We start from the raw sequence: 22,422 nt of genomic DNA, 5'->3' as shown, positions 1-22,422 counted from the left end.
CCCTGCTCTGCTCTGTGCCCTGGGAGGCTGTCTGATAGCATCTGCCGTGGACTGGACGTTTGTGTCCCTCCAAAATTCATGTGTTGAAGCCCTAACCTCCCAATGTGCTGGTGCTGGTATCTGAAGAGGGGACCTCCGGAAGTGATTAGGGCGGGGGTGGGGGGAGCCCTTGGTGAACACAATTGGTGTCCTTGTAAGAGATGTCAGAGATGATCTTTCTCTGCCCTCTGATGCAAATCAGGAAGTGGGCTCTCACCAGGCAAACTTTCACATTGGACTTCGCAGCTGTCAGGAAGAACGCAGTGTTGGAGCACCCAGCCTGTGGCAGCCCCACTCTATCGCTGTTTCCATGGGTTCCCCGCCCCAAGGCTCCTGCTGACTCAGGGCAGTGGGATCACAGTCCAGAAATCAGAGGAGGCGAGCGAAGCTGGGGGTGTTTATTCTCTCTTGCTTCACCTGCCCACACCTCGTAAGCCGTCCTATTAGACTCCTCTCCAGGTGCCTCCATATGAGGGTTCCCTCTCTTGCTGGGACCCTGAGCGATGCCCCCCTGCCCTGGGATTTTGGTATCACACAAAAGAAATCCCCGCATGGACACGGCTCCAGTGCCTTGAAATCCCTCAGCTTAGCATGAGGACATGCTCTCGGTCAGAATCAAGTTGATTCTGAAAATAATGAAGAGAGGTGATATTGCCTGCGGACTTCACTCAGGGGGCAAAGACGAAACCCAGGAGCAGCCACAGGGCCAGTTCCCACAGGCAGGGGCTGGGGGGGGCAGCACCAGCTTCCCACCTGTCTCTTCTCCCACATCCTGGGCATGATGTAGGCACCAGAGGAGGATTCATAAGATCCATCCTCCCAGCCACCCTCCCACGTTATCTCCTGGGGTGGGAGGGTCCCCCCCACCCAGGAAGGGGCCCTGCTACCCAGAACAGGCCTGCAGGGTTCCGGGAGCTGGGTGGAGTAGTGCAATAAGATTCTATTTAGTTCTGTTTAATCTCAAGGCAAAGGGAACCCAGCTCTGCTCCTTATGTTTGAAGTGCCTTGTTTGAAGAGGAAGTAAGTGACTCTTAGAAGGGCTGAAGCAGAAATTGGCCAACTGTGAAGCATAAATCACACTAAATCAGTCACAAATATTTACTGAGCTCTATCCTGAACTCAATGACCTCTTCCTTGTCCTCACCACAGGGGACAGAAGGAAGCCCAGGACAGGCACCACTCCAAAACCAGCATCGAGCACACCATACCTGTTTGTTACGGGTCAAGTTGTGTCTCCCAAAAAGATAGGCGGAAATCCCAATGCCCAAGATGTCAGCTTGTGCCCTTATTTGAACATAGGGTCTTTGCAGGTAAACTAGTTCAGATGAGGGGCACCTGGGTGGCTCAGTGGTTGAGCATCTGCCTTCAGCTCTGATCATGATCCTGGGGTCCTGGAATCGAGTCCCACATCGGGCTCCCTGCATGGAGCCTACTTCTCCCTCTGCCTCTGCCTGTGTCTCTGCCTCTCTCTCTCTCTCATTCTCTCTCTCTCATGAATAAATAAAATCTTAAAAAAAAAAAAGGCTTGAAGTTTGCAATGTGCCCCTTGTTACAGCAGCCCTGGGAAACCGATACAGTGTTTCATGCCTGTTTATTGAATGGCTTGGACAAGCACTGAACCAGTTCAAGCATTGAACTTACTTAGCACAGCAGCACATTAGAGTCACAAGCTGCCTTGGCCCCGGCCCTGAGTTCCTGGTCAGATCAGGGAATCCAGTGGCCAGTGAGGGGTAAACACCAGGTGTAAGTCAAGCAAGGTGTGACCTGGTTGAATGTGGAAAGCCATAGAGGCTAGAGAGGCATGCCACAGGGGTGACCTAGCACCCACATCCTTGCTTGTGGCTTATAAGTCCCCCGAAACCCTCAGAGGCCAGAGAGCTCTTTCCAGGAGAAACTGAGGCTTATCGACCAGATGCCTCTTCCTGAATTGAGCCAACCCGGCTGGGGGCTCTGGGCACCTTGGGTCACGACCAGGCTTTGAGCCCAACCAGAAATGGATTCCCCATATGGTACCATCCCCTCTGGCAACCTTGGACTTGAATGCAAGGAGCCAGGGCGGTGGGGTTTGCTGAATAAGCCTCATTTCTCAGCACAGCTGATGCTCTTGACATTCTCAGTGGAACTAGTCAAAAGTTCCAGATCAGGCCACTTTGTTATGGCCACCGAAAGTAAAGCCTCAGCTCCCTAAGCCCAACATGGAATATGCTTCTTGAAGTGGCTCAGAGAGGACCCATAGCTCAGTGGGTAAGCGCACCTGCTCTGGCCACAGACTGTGGCTGTCAGGCTCCTGTACTCGCTCGCTGTGTGACCCTGGGCAAGTGACTTTCCCTCTCTGAGAATTTAAAAAAGAAAAAAAAGGAAATGTCCAGAAAAGGCAAGCCCTTAGGGACAGAAAGACTGATGGTCATCCGGCTAGTGAGCGCTTACGGGTCCAGGCTTGCTTTTGGGGAGGGACAAATATGTTCACAATGATTGTGGCGATGAGTGTGCAGAGCTCTGCAGCCACCCTGGTTTATAAGCCACTGATCTGCAGGCCACTAAAAACCCTCAAAGTATTCTTTAAGTGATTTGTGTATTTTATATTTTATAGTATGTGAATTATATCCCAGTCAAGCTGTTATAAAAAATAAACCATACCTGGCACATTGGCATGTGGCGTGGGTGCTATCACCGCACACAAAACGAAGGGTGCTCTTATGTGTGGGCGCTGGGGTAGGGACCCATGGATTTCTGCCTTTGCATGAGGGCATGCTGGTGGTGGTTGAAAGTGGGGGGGAAGGCAGCTTTGAGACCATCAGGGAAATTATAATGTGGGTATTATGTGATATTCAGAGATTATTTCATTTTAGCGCTAGCCACAGCATGGTGCTTGCTATACACTTTTAAATATTCTTATCAGTCCAAGCAACGAAATGTGTACAGATTGAGCAAGAAGGCAAAGGACAGAGCAAGCCAGACTGGCTACAAGTTGGAAATGGAGCCAGAGGTGTGTGGGGCTTGGTTGTACCAGGCTGTCTACTTTTTTGGGTGCTGCTGAATTCCAATTCCATAATACATTTTAAAGAAATTCACCAGCGTCCCTTTTTGTGCCCAGGGACTAGGTTAGGGGTGGCCTGGCCCTGGTTTCCACTCCAGAGGGCTCCTGGTCTCATGGCAGACGCCACAGGTAACCTTAATGGTGGGGGCTGCTCAGAGCTCTCAGGGGGAGGCTGGAAGCAGGTTTGAAATAGTCCTTTAAAGGGGCACCTGGGTGGCTCAGCAGTCTTTGGCTCAGGGAGTGATCCTGGGGTCCTGGGATTGAGTCCCGAATTGAGTCCCATATCAGGCTCCCCAAGGGAAGCCTGCTTCTCCCTCTGCCTCTGTCTCTGCCTCTGTCTGTGCCCCTCATGAGTAAATAAATAAAATCTAAAAAGAAAGAGAAAGAAAGAAAAAGAAGAAAGAACGAAAGAGAAAAAAAGAAAGAAAGAAAGAAAGAAAGAAAGAAAAAGAAAGAAAGAAAGAAAAAAGAAAGAAAGAAAGAAAGAAAGAAAGAAAGAAAGAAAGAAAGAAAGAAAGAAAGAAAGAAAAATTTACACGGAGCGTCCCCTGACTGATGCAGAGCCTGTGGATGGCAGGACCTGGGGGACCTCCAGCGTTTCGCCCTCCACTCTGCAGCGCCCATGTGATCGCTGTGAGCATCCCCCCCATGCTCCCACGTATGACCCTGGGCCCCTCTAACCCCATGGTTAATAAGCAAAACATTTCCTGGACTCAGCTACTCATAAAGAAGTTGGTTTTTTCGTTTGTTTTGTTTTGTTTTTTTTTTACCTACATACAGGTCTGGCAAAATATTCCAAAGTCATGAGGGTACAGGATAATTCTTTTTTTTTTTTAAGATTTTATTTATTTATTCATGAGAGACACACAGAGAGAGGCAGAAACACAGGCAGAGGGAGAAGCAGGCTCCATGCAGGGAGCCTGATGTGGGACTTGATCCCGGGTCTCCAGGATCACGCCCTGGGCTGAAGGCGGCGCTAAACCGCTGAGCCCCCCGGGCTGCCCCTGGGATAAATCTTTATTAGGTAACAATTCTTCGTTCCGGCATTCCCAGCCCTGGTTGTGGGATGAGGTAGTAATTACCGTGTAATATGTACAGCCCCCACCAAAACACACACTGTCATATACACATAGAGGCTGGTGTGCTTATCAGCTTCACTTACATCTCATGGGTGTGATCGTAGGAGTTGGAGTTCTTTTTTTTCTTTTTTTTAAGATTTTATTTATTTGAGAGAGAGAGAATGAGATCATGAACAGGTGGGGAGGGGTAGAGGGAGAAGCGGACTCCCCACTGAGCAGGGAACCCGATGCAGGGCTCCATCCCAGGACCCTGGGACCAGGACCTGACCCAAAGGACTGAGCCACCCAGGTAGCCAGGAGGTGGAGTACTGAAAATCTGTTCCTTCCTTCTATCCTCTCTCCTTCCCCTTCCTTCCTTCCTTCTTTTTTTAATATTTTATTTATTCATGAGAGAGAGAGAGAGAGGCAGAGACACAGGCAGAGGGAGAAGCAGGCTCCATGGAGCCCAACATGGGACTCGATCCCAGGTCTCCAGGATCACGCCCTGGACTGAAAGCAGGCGTTTAAACCGCTGAGCCACCCAGGCTGCCCCCTTCCTTCTTTCCACAAATATGTATAGAGCACCTGCCATCTGCCAGGAAACATTCTAGAGTGGGGACCGAGGAGGGAGTCATTTCCCGCTCTCAGGGACGTGTCAGTTTAATGGGAGGTGTTTCATTAGCTAATGCTGTGTAACAAGCCACCCCAAACCGTAATGGCTTTCAGCGCAGAATTGCTGATTTCCCACAATGATGTGAATCGACTGGGTGGTTCTTTCCGTGTGGTGTGTGAGGTCTCTCAGGCAGCTACACAGCAAGGAGCTTGGTGGGGACAGCCAGGCATCCTCTCTCCTGCAGGACAGGCTGGACTTCCTCTGAGCATGTTGGCCAGAAGCCAAGAAGACATGGACCAGTGTTCATGGAGATGCAACAAGTGTTTCAACTGGACCTTGTTTACACTCAGTACCCATTACAGAGGAGGCTAGAGTCACTGTCACTGGTGACTAGTGATTGTCCACTTCCTGGGATAAAAGGGGGGGGGTGGAGCTTTGGGTTCAGGATGAAATCCCAGCTCTGCCACTTATAGGCTGTGTGGCTTTGGGCAAGCAGCTGCACTTTTCTGGGCCTCAGCTGATAGTGACCACCTCCTTCGATTGGAAGGATTAAGTAAGTTATGGTTGTTGATAATCTACAGCCATAAATAACATTGTCAGGGTTCCTGCCTTCAGAGGGCCTATAGTCATTCCAGGTATTGTTTTTATTTTTTAAATTTATTTTTATACTTTTTAAAGATTTTTTTTAGGTTTTTTAAAGATTTTATTTATTTATTCATGAGACACACACACACAGAGGCAGAGACACCAGCAGAGGGAGAAGCAGGCTCCCCACAGGGAGCCCGATGAGGAGACTGGATCCCAGGACCCCAGGATCACGCCATGAGCTGAAGGCAGACACTCAACCGCTGAGCCACCCAGGCGTCCCAAGATGTTGCTTTTATCTTTTTTTTTTTTTTTGTAAGTTTTTATTTATTTATTCATGAGAGACACAGGCAGAGGGAGAAGCAGGCTCCATGCAGGGAGACTGACATGGGACTCGATCCTAGGACTCCAGGACCACGCCCTGGGCCGAAGGCGACACTAAACTGCTGAGCCACCCAGGGATCCCCACATTTTTATCATTATTATTGCTTTATAATCATTCCAAGTGCAGAACAATCATAAAACTATATCCTGAGGTGTGACTAGGGACAGAGGATTATGGGAGTTCCTGGTGGCTCAGGAAGTGTCAGGCTGACCTTGACTCTCAACTTGCAAAGGAGCTGTCTGGGTGAGGGTGGTGCAGGGGTTCAACTGCAAGCGACTTGTTGAAAACTTTTTTTCTTTTGCCTCCTAAACCTTGGTGTCTGAGGTCAAAGTAAAGGCTACCCGGGCTTGGGTGTGTGTGGGAGGAACAGGAATCAGGGCTTCTGGGACAGGACAGGCGTATCACAGGCTGACACGGCAGTCATCAATTTGCCCTTTTAAGCATATAATACAGTGGCTTTTGGGACACCTGGGTGGCTCAGCGGTTGAGTGTCTGCCTTCGGCTCAGGTTATGATCCCGGAGTCCTGGGATCGAGTCCTGCATTGGGCCATAGTGAAGAGATAGAGTGACAGAGATATCAGCACTCCCCTTCCCCCATTTTTTTTTTTTTTTTTTTTTTTTTTTTTATTAATTCATGAGAGACACAGAGAGAGGCAGAGAAATAAGCAGAGGGAGAATGCAGGACTCAATCCCAGGACCCTGGGATCATGACCTGAACCAAAGGTAGACACTCAACCACTAAGCCACCCAGGTGTTCCCTAAGATTGATTGATTATTTATTTATTCATGAGAGACACAGAGAGAGGCAGAGACACAGGCAGAGGGAGAAGCAGGCTCCATGCAGGGAGCCCAATAGGAGACTTGATCCTGGATCCCGTGAGTTGAAGGCAGACGCTCAACCACTGAGCCACCCAGGTGTCCCCTAGGATTTATTTATTTGAGAGAGGAAGAAAAAGTGTGTGGTGGGGGGGGGAGTAAGGGAGGGGAGAGGGAGAGAATCTCAAGCAGACTCCCCACTGAGAACAGAGCCCAACATGGGGTTCCATCCCAGGACCCCGAGATCACGAACTGAACCAAAACCAAGAATTGGATGCTCAACAGGCCACGCCACCCTGGCACCCCACAATACTTGCTTTTTTTGTGGTGGTCCACAACCTGAACCCCAGTACGCCCGAGGTGTGCCTACACTCCAATCAGAAACACCAAAGGGATTCCTGGGTGGCGCAGCGATTTGGCGCCTGCCTTTGGCCTAGGGCGCGATCCTGGAGACCCGGGATCGAATCCCACGTCGGACTCCCGGTGCATGGAGCCTGCTTCTCCCTCTGCCTGTGTCTCTGCCTCTCTCTCTCTCTGTGTGACTATCATAAATAAATAAAGAAAAAAATATTAAAAAAAAAGAAAAGAAAAAAAAGAAACACCAAAGACAAGGATAGATCCCAAGCCGTGGTGGCCGCTCTGGAAAGACAGCCAGGGGCAGCCCAGGTGGCTCAGGGGTTTAGTGCCGCCTTCAGCCCAGGGTGTGATCCTGGAGACCTGGGATCGAGTCCCATGTCGGGCTCCCTGCATGGAGCCTGCTTCTCCCTCTGCCTGTGTCTCTGCTTCCCTCTCTGTGTGTGTGTCTCTCATGAATAAATAAATAAAAATCTTAAAAAAAAAAAAAAAAGACAGCTAGTGGTTCAGTTTCCAGGTTGCTTTTTAAGCACAGAATCAAATGTAGAATTAAAACACATCATAGTTGAATACATTATATCAAACCAAAGGCAATAAAGGCTCTGAATGCCTCACAGCTCTGATTATTTTATTAGTGTTAAGTTTTTTAGTAACTAGATGGAGATGAGACCGCCAAGGCAAATGAGGGTCCAAGAACAGATTTTATTGCAGGCACCCTCGGGTGAGGTTCCACGACTCCCCGGGGGAAAGAGAGTGAGTCGAGGAAGTCGCCCCAAGACAGGGTGGTCGGGGGTTTACATAACGTTGTAAGGCAGAACGGTTTCCTATTGGTTGGCTCATATGCAAAGGAAGGATTGCAATCCAACCAGTCAGAGTGACCCTCACTATGCAGAGGAAGGATTGCAATTCGGCCAGTCAAAGGTGACTTCCTCCTCTGGGGTTTGAAGGGCATTGGGTTCGGTTGGGGAAGTCCAAAGGAGAGGTGTAAGGGTCTGCTCAAGCTGTCAGCAGGTCATTGGTCCATTGGCATCCCAAGTGGAGGTGGTGACAGGAACCTCAGCCATTTTGGCGTATCCGCCATCTTGAGGAGTTTCCCTTCCCGCCTGGCCCCAACAATTAGTTTGCTACTATCTTGAAGTTATTGATATTCTGTTTCCAAGGTATTATAAATCAGTGTCTCGCTGTGTATCTCTTTCCAATTCTGTGTTCAATGAGCGGTTGGTTGCTTGAAATTGGCTGGGGGTGAGGGTGGAGTCTTTACCCCACAGAAAGTGGCAAATGCTACCAAGCAGGGATTCCCCACTGCCCCAACCCCCCACCCCCCTACCCCAGATTGCTGGTTAAGCATTCACCCACCCCTGGTCCTCCAGCAGGAGCGCTAAAGGAGTAGAACAGCAGCCCTCAGCTGGGGAGCCCTGTCCCGGGTGGGGGGCATTCTGGGCATCCGCAGGGCATTTTTACTTGTGGTTGTCCGATGTTACCACAGCATTTAGTGACTGAGTACTGAGGCTGCTAAATATTACACTGTGAAGCCGTGTCCTGCATCCCGGTGACTTTTTGGCTAACCTGTCAGACATCCATATAGGTTACAAAAAAATCTATTTATGCATTTCTGAGCTTAGGATCTGCTTTGTGTATGTTATAAGGTTCCCCTTGCTTTTCTTTTTTCTTTTTTTTCCTCCTTTTTCTCCAATGTTGGGGAAGCTGGGTCATGTGGTCCTGCAGATTGTTCCACATTCTGGACTTGGCTTATGGCACCCTTGTGGTGTCGATTCACTGGCAACTCTGTCCTCCTGTTTTCTTTTCTTTTTTTCCTTAAAGATTTTATTTATTTATTCATGAGAGACACACACACAGAGAGAGAAAGAGAGAGAGAGAGAAGCAGAGACACAGGCAGAGGGAGAAGCAGGCTCCAAGCAAGGAGCCGGATGCAGGACTCGATCCCAGGACCTCAGGATCATGCCCTGAGCCAAAAGCAGACATTCAACTGCTGAGCCACCCAGGCGTCCCTGTCCTCCTGTTTTCTGAGAGCTGGCCATCACCCGGAGAGGCTTGTTCAGATTCAGATTCCTCTTCTGCAGTGAAGATGTGGAGTGTGAGATTCAGAGGCGGTGCAGCGAGCCTCCTGTCGCCTCACTCGGGGCCCAGGAGTTGCTGCTTGTCCCCTCTTTCGGTGTTAGGATTGTTGGGAGCTCTGGAGGTGCCCGCAAAATTCCTCCTTGATCTGACATTTGATTTTGGCAGCGGCAGACAGGCATAGGCTGTCCCTCTAATGTACTGTTAGGGGATTCTCATTTCTTGAGAATCTTTTGTAAGATAAGGGAAAATGAGACGAGCTGGTATTTGCCAGGTGTTTTCCAAGATTCTGGCTTGTCTGGTTTCAATCTCCAGCTTCTCGGACTTTCTAGCTGTGTGACCTGGTGCGATCATTCCTGCCTGTGTCCTGCTATCTCCACTCGGTACCGCAGCGCTGCTCAGAGGGTCGCTGCTGAGTGTCCACCTCACCGAATTTTGAAGATGGGCTGAGGCTGCTAGGCACGGAAATGCTAGTTGTTGCCAAAATCAATAAAAGTAGGACCCTGAGGGGGCCCAAGTCTGGAAGAGCCTGGCCCAGGGGGAAGGAGTCCTCCTCCTCTCCCTCCTCCTCTCCCTCCTCCTCTCCCTCCTCCCCCCTCCTCTTCTCCCTCCTCCCCCTCTTCTTCCTCCTCGGGTCGGCCTTCCAGGCCAGTATCCCAACAGTCACGTGGGGGAGGGAGGAGTGGCTCGGGGCACACCTGGCCGCAGAAGCCCAGCCCCGCACCTCCCCGCGGCGCCCCGAGCCAGGTAGGTCCTGGGCGGGGTCCTCCGGACTCGGGTGCTGGGCGGTTCTGATTTTTGAGCGTAGAGTCGTCCTCAGGGGAGGGAGCACCCCGATCTGCTCGCAGAGCAACCTCGCCGTCAGCTCCCCATTCCCGCAGCCGGAACCAGGTGAGAGACGGCGAGGAGGGGGCGCCGGGGGGGGGGGTCTCTCCACGACCCCCGAGAGCGCGCGCGCGTGCGCACGGTACTGGAGCTGGGACCCGCTTGAACTCCGGGGTCCCCTCTGGGATGCCCCCGCCCCGGGGCTCCAGGAGCAGAGGGCCATCCGTCACAGCCCACCACCCCTGCCCCTACCCCTCAGCCGCCGCCCCCGCTGGGCTCCCCTCCCCTCCCCTTCCCTCCGGGCCGATCTGGTACCTGAGGTCCAGCCACCCCTATCACTCCCGCGGTCCCCTCCCCCGCCCCAGGCAGCCACCTCCCTCCCTCCGGTCGCCAGTTTCCTGGAACCTACCTGAGAATCACTTTGCACACCAAAGGCCAGGGGCAGGGCCTGTTGGACTCGAGTTTCCTGTTTGCTTCTCGGGGTCTGCTCCCCTACCTCCGGGACGGACTTAGGACTCAACCACCGGACTCAGGGGTCTTCAGAGGCCCCCCCACCCCCAGGTGCCCCTGGGCCCCCCGGGCCCCCTGGCTCCGGAGTACCCCTTCCGTTCCAGTCCTGAGAATCAAGTTGGCGGCTTCAGAGTGGTGGCCTCACATTTGTGCCCAAGCTCTTGCCCCGAGACCTGCTTACAGTGTGAATTCCGGGTGGAGGGAAGGACAGGACACACCTGCAGTGCTCAGAGCAGTAGGGAGGGGACCGAGCTGGGTGATCTGGGATTACCTGGAGGAGAGGCTGGGAAGAGGGAGGGAGGGGATTTCAGAGCGGGGGGAACCAGACACCCAAATTATAGGGTGTGACCCCTGGGCCTGGGGACGTGGGAGAGGGAGTTATTTCTTGGTGGCAAAGCCTGGCTGGGTGGGGATGGGAAGCCATGGGAAGGCTTTAAGCTGAAGAGGGGCCGGCCAGCTCTGGGGGTAGGGGACAGATGGGGTGTGGGGGATGCAAGGAGCCCTGGACCAGGCTCCAGAGGGGAGAGGACAGGACAGAGGGGATGAGGCTTGGCCTGGGATCTGAGACAGAGTTTATTTATTTTTATTTATTTTTAAGATTTTATTTATTTATTCATAGACACACAGAGAGAGAGAGGCAGACACAGGCAGAGGGAGAAGCAGGCTCCATGCAGGGAGCCCGATGTAGGACTGGATCCCAGGTCTCCAGGATCACACCCCAGGCTGCAGGTGGCTCCAAACCGCTGCACCACCAGGGCTGCCCTGAGACAGAGTTTAAAAGAAATAATGGGCCGATATGGGTGGCCCCATTTTTCCAAGGGACCTGCAAGCTGGGCTCCTCTTTTGAAAACGGGGCCCCCTTTCTAGTCTGTCCTCCTGCGAGTGCCTGAGGGACCCCTGCCAAGGGACTCGATCTTGCCCCTCCCTCCTCGGCTGTCCTGAAGTGCCCTATGCAGCTGTGGGGAATGAGGAAAGGAGGTGGGCTTCCGGATCTCCAGGACTAGGGGGAGATCCCACTCACTCCAAGCAGCAAAGCTTTCCAGACTCCCAGCTCTTGGTTGCTGGCTGTGGCATCCTCCCAATCTCCTTATGGAGGTCAGGCGGGCCAGCTGCTCTCCCAATCTCCTTGTGCCCCCTCTGTGCCCCAGCCCTGGCCTTTCCCCACGCTTGTCCCCCAGACTCCTCTCTGATGAGTCTCTGAGCCTCACTTTGCCTTTGCTTTCAAATAGGCATGTCTACACCGAGCTGCAGGCCTGGCCCATGCTCTTAAGCATTCACTTCAGATTTCCTAATCCCTATTGTGCCCACACAGCCTGGGGAAGAGGTATTATTATCCCCAATTTTTGGATAACAGCACTCAGAGGGAAAGGCCCTCAGTCAAGGTCCTGCAGCCAATATGAGGCTAATGGCTGCCCCCTGGCCCCCCTGAGCTTCTCTCCAGATCTGCCCCCACTCCCAGACACTGGGTTTCCTTTGCCATGTGAGCCTCCCTGCCTCCTCTCCCCACAGCCTTGCTCAAGGACAGGGGGTCAAAATCTGCAGGTGCTTCCCTTAGGCCCCTCAGCAGTGGACCGTCCCTCTTCCTGAGTGAGGAAGGAGGGAACCACCAAGAAAGCTGAGAGGCGCTGTTCTAATACATTCTGCCTTTTTAACCCAAGCAAAACTAGCCTTATTGTCTGTCTGTCTGTCTGTCTGCTGTAAACAAATTTCAAGGGGATATTCAGGGCCAGCCCAGAGATTAAGAGGTTTGATTGTGAAGGTCATACTTCCAAAATTCATCTCTTCACTTGGTGCCAGGAAATGGATTCAAAACCAAAAAGGGATGGGCACCTGGGTGGCTCAGTCGTTTAAGGGTCTGCTTTTGGCTCAGGTCATGATTCAGGGGGTCCTGGGATGGAGTCCCACATAGTCAGGCCTCCCGGCTAAGCGGGAAGTCAGCCTCTCCCTCTCCTTCTGCACCCCTACCCCCTGAAGTGGTCTCTCTCTCTCTCTCTTTCTCTCTCTCTCAAATAAATAACATCTTTAAAAAGAGAGAGAGGAAGTCAAGGCAGGGAGACTTTGGCAGACACTTGCTATAAGGAGGAAAAGCAACAGCTGGAGCCTGACTGGGTCTTTTTCTTTCTTTCTTTCTTTCTTTCTTTCTTTCTTTCTTTCTTTCTTTCTTTCTTTCTTTCTTTCTTTCTTTCTTTCTTTTTTTTTTAAGATTTATTTATTCATGAGAGACACACAGAGAGAGAGAAGCAGAGACACAGGCAGAGGGAGAAGCAGGCTCCATGCAGGGAGCCTGACACGAGACTCGATCCTGGGTCTCCAGGATCATGCCCTGGGCTGAAGGCGGCGCTACCCGGGCTGCCCGTGACTGGGTTTTGACAGGTGGAGACAGACCCACATTCCTTCTGCATACATTTCCTAAGCGCCTACTATGTGTAGAGCCCCATGTCTGGGGGCTGCAGGGGATACCAAGGGAGTAAGACCGACACTGTCCCTTCCTTCACAGAGCTGTGTGTGTGATCAGGACACTGGGACTGAATGATCCCCACAGGGACTCACTGGGAGACCCAGAATTGAGACAACACAGGGGCCAGAGCTGGACTGAGTGCACGAAGATCCATCCTGCCTGCTCTCCCTCTCTTTTTTTAAAGATTTTATTTATTTATTCATGAGAGACACACACAGAGAGGCAGAGACATAGGCAGAGGGAGAAGCAGGCTCCATACAGGGAGCCCAATGCGAGACTGGATCCCAGGACTCCGGGATCATGCCCTGAGCCGAAGGCAGACTCTCAACCACTGAGCCATCCAGGCATCCTAAGATTTTATTTATTTATCTGACAGAGAGAGAGAGAACAAGCAAGGGGAGCAGTGGAGGGAGAGGGAGAAGCAGGCTCCACTGAGCAGGGAGTGGATGCAGGGCTCCATCCCAGGACCCCAAGATCATGACCTGAGCTGAAGGCAGACCCTTAAACGACTGAGCCACCCCTCTCCCTCTCTTCTCTCTCACTCTGTCTCTCCTGTGGTTTTTCTATTCCTGTTTGTCTCTCCTGCTCTCTCTCTCTCTCTCTCTCTGGTTCTGTCCCTGTCTTTCTGTCTAGTTCCCTCTCTTTATCTTTTCCTGTCTCTTTTTCCATCAATCGCCTCCCTCCTCCCTTCCTTCCTCCCTCCCTCCATCCTTCTGCCTTCCCATAAGCATTCCCCTTGGCCTCTGTTGTCCCACATCCTGTGCTTGGCAAATTCGGAACTGGACAGAGGAGCCAAGTCTACTCTGTGCCCTTCAAATGCTCACGGTCTCATTGGAGAAAGGAAGAGAGAAACATCTAGAAGAAGTGGGAAGAGCATACAAGGCCACTCCACAGGGAGCCTTCCCTCCTCCTCCCTTGGGTGTCCCCTCTCCCCACTTCCTCCTGCTTCCCAGTCTCCAGAGAGGTCCTTCTATCCAGAGTCAGGGCAGGGTCTTGAAGACCCCTGTTGGGATCTGGACAGGAATGTATGTTGCAAGTGGCCTTGAAACAGGAACCGAGAAGCCATCAGGGACACAATGATATTTTCCATCTCTCCCTCAGTATCCTCTTTTTATTCTCAGGGTCGAATTCACTGTACTCATGGATTTTTCTGGTCCACCTTAGATATGGCTTACCATGGCTGCACATGGGCTCTAACAGTCCCTTTAGTTGCCAAGCCTACACTCCACCAGCTGGTTGGCTGGTGCCAACCAACCACCCTCTCTGTGCTTCTTACTTCAAATTCCCAAGGGAGAGAATCTACTTGATACAGATTAGCCTCTTGAACCACCACCATGCTCACACATCATGAACCGACAATAAATAGACCAGCCTTGGACCAATATCTTATGATACTGTGGGCTGTGTTTTAGTTTTTTTATAAAGATACCAATCCTGTTGGATTAGAATCCACCTTAGGATGACCTTGTTTTAACTTGGTCACTTCTGTAAAGATGTGTCTCCCAATAACGTCATATTCTGTAGCATCAGGAGTTAGGATTCCAATATACCTTTTGTAGAAAGACACGATCCAACAAATAACACACAAAGTCTGTGGGTTGGATGAGCAAAAATGTACTATCTTAATACAATCCATCCCTTGATTGCCATCACACATGTTTTATCTCATACCCTCAACTCCATTAAAAAAAAAATCAAACGTTAACTAGTAGAATCACACATAGTCGCCCACTCCACAGAGGGACAATCCTCAAAGTCAGCTTGATCCAGCATATCTACATCTGATGATATGGGGCTACATTCTATGACCTAAATGCTAGATGTGGCCATTACTGACACACCCAATATGAAAAGTGGAAAGCCACTGGTCGCTGGCCCAGAGCCCACACAGGACAATGCTCTTTGTTTTGTATATGATAATATTAAAAAGTATTGTTTTTATCCTCCAGCCAGGTAGTTTTAATCCTCAGAAAGGTGAAGTTACTCACACAGAATCACTATAGCTAATGAGTGTGGAGCCTGCAATCAACAGCCTGCGACCAGAGTGTGTGCACTTAGCCACTGAGCTGAGTCCTCTCAGTCACTGAGTGAAGCACATTCCATATTGGGCTTCTGGAACAGAGGCTTTACTTTCAGTGGTGATGAGGAAGGAATCTGGAACTTTTGACTAGTTAGACTGCGAATCTCCTGAGCATCAGCTGAACTGTACAGTGAATTTTATTCAGCAAATCCAACCTCTCTGGCTCCTTTCATTCAAGTTGAAGGGAGCTGGAGGAGATTGTACCACCCAGGAGTTCATTTCTGGTTAGGCTCAACATCTGGTGATGACCCAGGGGCCCAGACCCCTCCACCTGAATTGGTTCAACTCAAATCTAGGCATCTAGTTGACAAGCCTGAATTTCTTCCAGAAAGATAATGCATGTGATCTTAATGGGTTATGAGGTCGGCAGTGACTTAGAAACAGGGATATTGCTATATTAAGTCCTGTGCCAACTTTTATCAGCTATAATTAATCATAAAGCACCATACCTGCATAGCTTCTGGCAGCTTCCCAGGTTGAAAGAGGTCACATACTGCTTGATTTAGCCCTGGTGTTCTTCTTAATGGCCACTTGGTTCGGTATTTTGACCAGGAACACAAGCCCTGGACCAAGTCACCCAGAAGCATTTCATCTCTAATCTACCTTTGTGCAGAGCCTCCAGGATATGCTTCAATTAAAGCCTGCTCATGAGGAAAAGTTTTAAAAAGAATGGGTGGGGGGCAGCCCGGGTGGCTCAGCGGTTTAGCACCACGTCAGGCTCCCTGCATGCAGCCTGCTTCTCCCTCTGCTGCTCTCTCTCATTAATAAATAAATAAAATCTTAAAAAAAAAAAAAAAAAAAGAATGGGTGGGAACCTTGGGCAGCCCAGGTGGCTCAGTGGTTTAGTGCCGCCTTCGGCCTAGGGCCTGATCCTGGAGACCCGGGACCAAGTCCCATGTTGGGCTCCCATCACGGAGCCTGCTTCTCTCTCTGCCTTTGTCTCTGCCTCTCTCTTTGTCATTCTGTGTCTCATGAATAAATAAATAAATAATCTTAAAAAAAAAAAAAAAAGAATGGGTGGGAACCTCATATTCACAGGGAAGGAAGAGGGAAGTCTGTGAAAGAACTGGGGAAGCAGAAGTGTCTCATTCCTTTGACTCCTCTCATATATCCCCATTCTCATTATTCCAATTCCAAAGTTGATCAGTGGCCAAACCTGGACTTTTACTCTGGCAACACGGTCCAGGTGTTTTCCAGCCTAGATTGCAGAATGACCTCAATAATTTATGGATGCAATCTTCAGCAATAATAAAGTGTTAACTGTGATCATCCTAAGCAATGCTCGGTTCTGTTTGTCCCTACTGGCTTTTAGCCACATAATGGGGGAGACAGAACCAATTCATCCCCTGCTTTTTTTTACTTTCAACTGTCTTGCTTATCCTCAACAACCATATCTTCAAGGCCTTTTGGGGCCTTTGTTCCAGGGGTCTCAAGAAGGAACTTAATTAACTACTTCACTCTACAAATCACTGGTCCAAGTTTTATGTCCTGGAATGGGGAATCTTCAATGCCCCCTACTTCCTATGATACTACAGTAAATGCTGTGTTCTCAGAAGGTCTGTTCAAAGCGACCACCCCACTCCTGGAACTTATTTCTGTTGTAACCAGAGTTAAAAGAATAGGTTGTATACTTGTTTGAATATAAAGAAATTTTTCTCTGGGTTTTCTTGGTCAGTTCTCTTAAGTTTCTGCACATCTCTTCAAGCATCTCCTAGTTACTGACTGCCTCTGCTTCAGGCTGCATCTGACATGTCGCAGCCACTCCAACCCCTACTTTCTCAGCATCACCTGCTATGGTCTCACACAATAATATTCGGTCTTTGTCCCTAGTTCTGGCACATGACTCATAAAATCCTTGGCATTTCGTGAGTGATAGGGTGATAGGAGTGTCTTTTGCCCTGATGAGGTGACTCTTCACAGGCCCCTACAAAGCTTCAGTATCTGATTATCAGAAAGACCAAGCTTGATGAAGAGATTAGAACTTTCAGGGCAGCCTGGGTGGCTCAGTGGTTTAGCACCACCTTCAGCCCAGGGTGTGATCCTGGACACCTGGGATTGAGTCCCATGTTGGGTTCCCAGCATGGAACCTGCTTCTCCCTCTGCCTGTGTCTCTACCTGTCTCTCTCTCTCTCTCTCATGAATAAATAAATAAAATCATATATATATATATATATATATATAAAGGAACTTTCATCTCCAGCTCCCAACCTCTGGGGAGGGTAGAAGGACTGAAGATTAAGTTAATCACCAGTGACCAATAATTTAATCAATCATGTCTACATAATGAAACCTCCATAAAACCCCTTAAGTGGGTTTCAGAGAGCCTCTGAGTTGGTAACACACCCATGAGCCAGGAAGGTGGACTACCTCAAATCCATGGGGACAGAAGCTCCTTCTGGATCTTACCCTATTGTACTTCTTCTGGTTATTTGTTTCTCTTACAATAAACTGGTAAATGTAAGTAAAGTGCCTTTCCAAATTCTGTGAGCCATTATAGCAAATGATCAAACCTAAGGAGGGGGTCATTGGAGCCCCCAATTTATAATATTAGTAAGAAGTATGAATGGCTCAGGACTTGCAGTTGGTGTGTGAAGTGGTGCCGAACGCTTTAACTTGTTGGATCTGGGCAGCCCCGCTGGCGCAGCAGTTTAGCGCCGCCTACAGCCTGGGGTGTGATCCTGGAGATCCAGGATCAAGTCCCACATTGGGCTCCCTGCATGGAGCCTGCCTCTGCCTCTCTCTCTCTCTCTCTCTCTGTGTGTGTGTGTGTGTGTGTGTGTCTCATGAATAAATAAATAAAATCTTTAAAAAAAACTTTCCTTTAAAAAAAATAACTTGTCGGATCTGATACTAAATCTAAGTAGGCAATGTCAAAATTGAATTGAATTGTTGAATTCAACTGGATGTTAGGCACCCAGTTGTCTGAGAGGAGGAAAACAAACTCTCACCTGCCAATTGCCTTATGACCTTTTAGTAACAATATTCAAGAGAGAATCGGCCAACTCATCTTTTAGAGCCAACCTACAACTTATCATAACCAAAAAATGGGAAAGCCACTGTGGAGACCAGTGCTTATCGCAGGTCCATCTGGCTATGGCCAGAAGGGTAGGCAGGTCAAGTGGTGGAATTTGTGATGAGTTGGGCAATTTCCCTTCAAAGGGAATATAGATAGGCAAGGCATGCAAAGATGGACATCTCTAGAAACAGGATTCCCAAGTAAATAGTAGGTTTGTACACTTGTACTCCCTATATATAGGCACCCTTGGATGTATATTCAGGCTATAAACACCCACATTCAAACATACATTGTATATATACATAATATATAAGTATGCGTGTGTGTATATATATACACGTGCACACTGTGTATAGAGTACACACTCGTACACCATATATACACATTCACACAATACAATGTACACATGTCCATTCTATGTACACAAATTCACACACACCCATATGTGTATACAATGTACAGGTACCCATATGCACACTCATACAATGCACGTGCCATGTGTGAATACACACAATATTTATCTACATATGTAAACTGGAACATCTGAACCCAATGTAAACACATCCCCATAGCATACACTCTAGAGACATACCTGCACACTTGTACCTGAGTATTCACACCCCTTTACACACAGAGTAAAGCCACCTGCGCAGACAACCACAAAATATCTGCACATTGACACACCGCCCCGGGGCCTCCATCCCCCGAGCTAACATTCCCTGCTCTCCCTTCCTTGACAGCCATGCTCAGCAGTCAGGTGTCTTTCTTCCCCATGGTCCACTTCATCCTCTTTGTCTTCACGGCTTCCACTATATTTCACCTTCAGCAGCGGCTAGCGAAGATTCAACCCACGTGGGAGTTTGAGACACTGGTTTTGGCGCCGACAGAAAGCCCCACGAGCCCCCCGCTCAGGGGAATGTGGACGATCAATGCAATTGGCCGCCTGGGGAACCAGATGGGTGAGTACGCCACCCTGTACGCCCTGGCCAAGATGAACGGGCGGCCGGCCTTCATCCCGGCCGAGATGCACAGCACGCTGGCCCCCATCTTCAGAATCACCCTCCCCGTCCTGCACGGCACCACGGCCAGCAAAATCCCGTGGCAGAACTACCACCTGAACGACTGGATGGAGGAGGAGTACCGCCACATCCCGGGGGAGTACGTGCGCCTCACCGGCTACCCCTGCTCCTGGACCTTCTACCACCACCTCCGCCATGAGATCTTGCGGGAGTTCACCCTGCACGACCACGTGCGGGAGGAGGCTCAGAAGTTTCTGCGGGGCCTGCAGGTGAACGGAAGACAGCCGGGCACCTTCGTGGGGGTCCACGTGCGCCGGGGGGACTACGTGCAGGTCATGCCAAACGTGTGGAAGGGCGTGGTTGCCGACCAGCGGTACCTAGAGCAGGCTCTGGACTGGTTCCGGACTCGCTACAACTCTCCCATCTTTGTGGTCACCAGCAATGGCATGGCCTGGTGTCGGCAGAACATCAACTCCTCCCGCGGTGATGTGGTGTTCGCGGGCAATGGCATCGAGAGCTCACCAGCCAAGGATTTTGCATTGCTTACCCAGTGCAACCACACCATCATGACCATTGGGACATTCGGGATCTGGGCTGCCTACCTTGCCGGTGGAGAGACCATCTACCTGGCCAATTACACGCTGCCCGACTCCCCCTTCCTCAAAATCTTTAAGCCAGAGGCAGCCTTCCTGCCCGAGTGGGTGGGCATCGCAGCTGACCTCTCCCCACTACTCAAGCACTGATGTTAGCTGCGCTTGGCACCTCCTCCTTTGCTGGTATTGTTACATGTACCAGGACACTACCCACTGGCATCATAATGCTTTGGGCGGCAAGTAACAGAAGTCACAACTGACTTGTTTAAATAACGTATTTATTTTTTTTTGTTTGGTTTTTGTTTGTTTGTTTGTTTTTTTGTGACTCTGCTGGGACCTGAACTAAATAACATATTTATGTGTTTTACACAAGACTGGAGGCAGTGCACCTCTGGGGTTAGTTAAGTCAGCCGCCAAGCAGTGTCATTGGTGACTCCAGTTCCATCCAGGTTGTTCAACTGCCATCAGCTCTCAGACCAGCTGGCTCCCTCATGGTCCAAAAGGGCTGCCACATAGCCAGGTGTCACATGCAAACAATCTCTTCATGAAGCAACAACAACAAAAAAGGTTCGTTCTTGCATCCCTTTAGAAGAGTGAGGGAAAGATTCCAAAGCCCTCCAGCAACTGCCTCCCACACATACATATCTCATTGACTGGAAGTGTCTCACATGCCCACATAAAACAGAAGCCTTAAATTGTGCAGGTTGTTCACTACACAAAGGCAACTGACCAAGGAGGCAAGTGAGGCTCAAGTAGAGCCAACAGCCTACTCTCCAAGCCATGTGTCCTTAGGACTGTGTCCACCCAGGGGGCTCACTGTTTTCTAGTTAGCCTGCCCAGACCTGGGACCATTTCAGCAACTTTTATAAGAGCACCGCCCTACTGGCAAGTAGCTTGTGTACATCTAAGACCACCCACCCCACTTCTGCAATGCTGGCTTCCTAGGGCCTAGGATGGTTCCTGGTGAGAACTCAGAGACCAGCATGGCTCAGTGACCTTGAAGAGAGTCCATTTCTTCTTTGTAAACGTTTGTTGTGGTGAATGTAACCAACAGGATCTCTGCTAGCAAAGGTTGGGTTAACAAAATATAGCAGCTTACAATGACAGCCATTTCTTATTTCCCACAATCCTATGGGTCAGTTGAGTGGCTTTCTGCTCCATGCAGTGTTGACTGATGCCTCACGCAAGTGCATTTTTGTGGAGTTCAAGTGGAGCATCTTGATCTCCTGCATGTGGCCTGTCCTGCAGGATAGCTTGGACTTCTGCATCACATGCTTTCTTTCATCTTGCTTACTGGAACACTCAATCATTAGCATCATGTAAGAAGCCACCATGCTATGAGGAGGCCCAACCCCACTCAGAGGCCATGGGTGGGTGCTACAATAAACAGTCTTAGCTGAGGTCGACTTCAAATCATTCGGTGTAGGTATCAGATATGATTCTATGGGTCATTCAAGTCAGCCTTAGCATCCAGCTGAGGTTCCTGATGACATGTTGCAGAGAGAAGTCCTAACCTGACTCCTGATTCATGAATTCTGTGAGCATAACAATATGATTGCTCTATGCTGTGAAGTTTGGGGATATCTGTGATATAGCCATAGATACACTAAGTCAATAATTCTCTATTATTTGCAGACACTTTCATGATTTTGGCATGAACTAAAACATGAACTTCTGCACCTGACTTGAGATCCCACGTGCAAAGGCCCTGTGGCAGGGGGAATCTAGTGCTACATGAGAGTGGAACAAGGCCAGTGTGGCTGGAACACATGTAGGAGAGAATGTAGGAGAGAAGTTAGCAGGGTTGACCATGAAAGGCATTGCGGACCATGGCAAGGGCTTTGGGTTTTATTCTAAGACCAAGGGGAAGCCATTAGAGGGTCTAAATTAGGGGAGTAACACAGTCGGATTTGCTATGTGGACTACTCTGGCTGCTATGTGGAGGAAGGGCTATAGGGACAAGAGTGGAGGCAGAACCAGGGAGAGGGCTACTGTAACATTCCTAGCGAAAAGTGGCAGTGGGCCAAGGAGGTAATGGTAGAAGCTTAGAGGTCTCATTTCAAGGGCTCAACAGAGACTCCTAATACTTCTCTGCCAGTGTCACAATCCTTAAAGAGACAATCCAGATACCCCAATCAGATGGATGTTTGAGTCAACCATTCACCACGGGCCAATTATCTGAGGGCATGCAGAAGGTCACATAATACAACATGGCCACCATGTTTGTAAGGAAGTTGGTCTGATAAGAAGGTAATAAAAGAACATAAGGACTGGGAAGATGCTCTGAAAATGATTATATGGGGAAAAAGTTTTGCCATTCACATTTCAGTGGCTGAAGCAAATCAAGTGGTCACACTCAATTTCAAGAACAACCCATCCACATACCCCAGAATATTTGTGCTCCAGTGACTGACTACTTCATATCTTGCAAGCCTCCACCATCTTTCCAGATGGTTCTTTTGGAATCTCTTAATTTTTTTTAAAAAAGATTTTATTAATTTATTTATGAGAGACACACACACACACAGAGACAGAGACACAGACAGAGAGGGAGAAGGAGGCTCCATGAAGGGAGCCCGATGTGGGACCCGATCCTGGGACTCCAGGATCATGCCCTGGGCCAAAGGCAGGCACGAAACCACTGAGCCACCAGGGATCCCCCGGGAATCTCTTTCTGTTGGCTTAGTACCCATGGAATGGGGTGCCACAGATAGGTTTCTCCCTCAATAATTCTATTTAACTCAAATTCCCAGTCTGATTTTAATTTTTAAAAAATTGTTGGGGATCCCTGGGTGGCGCAGCAGTTTAGTGCCTGCCTTTGGCCCAGGGCGCGATCCTGGAGACCCGGAATCGAATCCCACGTCAGGCTCCCGGTGCATGGAGCCTGCTTCTCCCTCTGCCTATGTCTCTGCCTTTCTCTCTCTCTCTCTCTCTCTCTCTCTCTCTCTGTGACTATCA

General features: G+C 49.8%; 2 protein-coding genes across 3 annotated transcripts in view; one reads left to right on the top strand and one right to left on the bottom strand.

Annotated features, from left to right (window-relative positions):
- Positions 1 to 22,422, bottom strand: part of MAMSTR (MEF2 activating motif and SAP domain containing transcriptional regulator) — a 46,853-nt gene that overhangs the window by 8,171 nt on the left and 16,260 nt on the right. The window lies entirely within an intron of this gene.
- Positions 9,616 to 21,741, top strand: FUT2 (fucosyltransferase 2). Of its 2 annotated transcripts, none has more exons than XM_038528347.1 (2): positions 9,616 to 9,710; positions 18,593 to 21,741. In XM_038528347.1, exon 2 carries the CDS (start codon positions 18,595 to 18,597, stop codon positions 19,612 to 19,614), a length of 1,020 nt encoding a protein of 339 aa, XP_038384275.1. In that variant the 5' UTR covers positions 9,616 to 9,710; positions 18,593 to 18,594; the 3' UTR covers positions 19,615 to 21,741. The 2 variants fall into 2 exon arrangements, with proteins under 2 accessions (XP_038384275.1, XP_038384274.1); XM_038528346.1 differs by lacking the exon at positions 9,616 to 9,710 and adding an exon at positions 9,717 to 9,854.

The sequence above is a fragment of the Canis lupus genome, chromosome 1 (assembly GCF_011100685.1).
Source record: "Canis lupus familiaris isolate Mischka breed German Shepherd chromosome 1, alternate assembly UU_Cfam_GSD_1.0, whole genome shotgun sequence".
Taxonomy (NCBI): Eukaryota; Metazoa; Chordata; class Mammalia; order Carnivora; family Canidae; genus Canis; species Canis lupus.
The sequence above is the reverse complement of the archived record's forward strand: the minus strand, read 5'-3'. Positions and strand labels throughout refer to the sequence as shown.

Excerpts from the sequence above, each read along its gene's own strand:
- FUT2 (XM_038528347.1), top strand. The coding sequence starts at position 18,595 with ATGCTCAGCAGTCAGGTGTCTTTCTTCCCCATGGTCCACTTCATCCTC.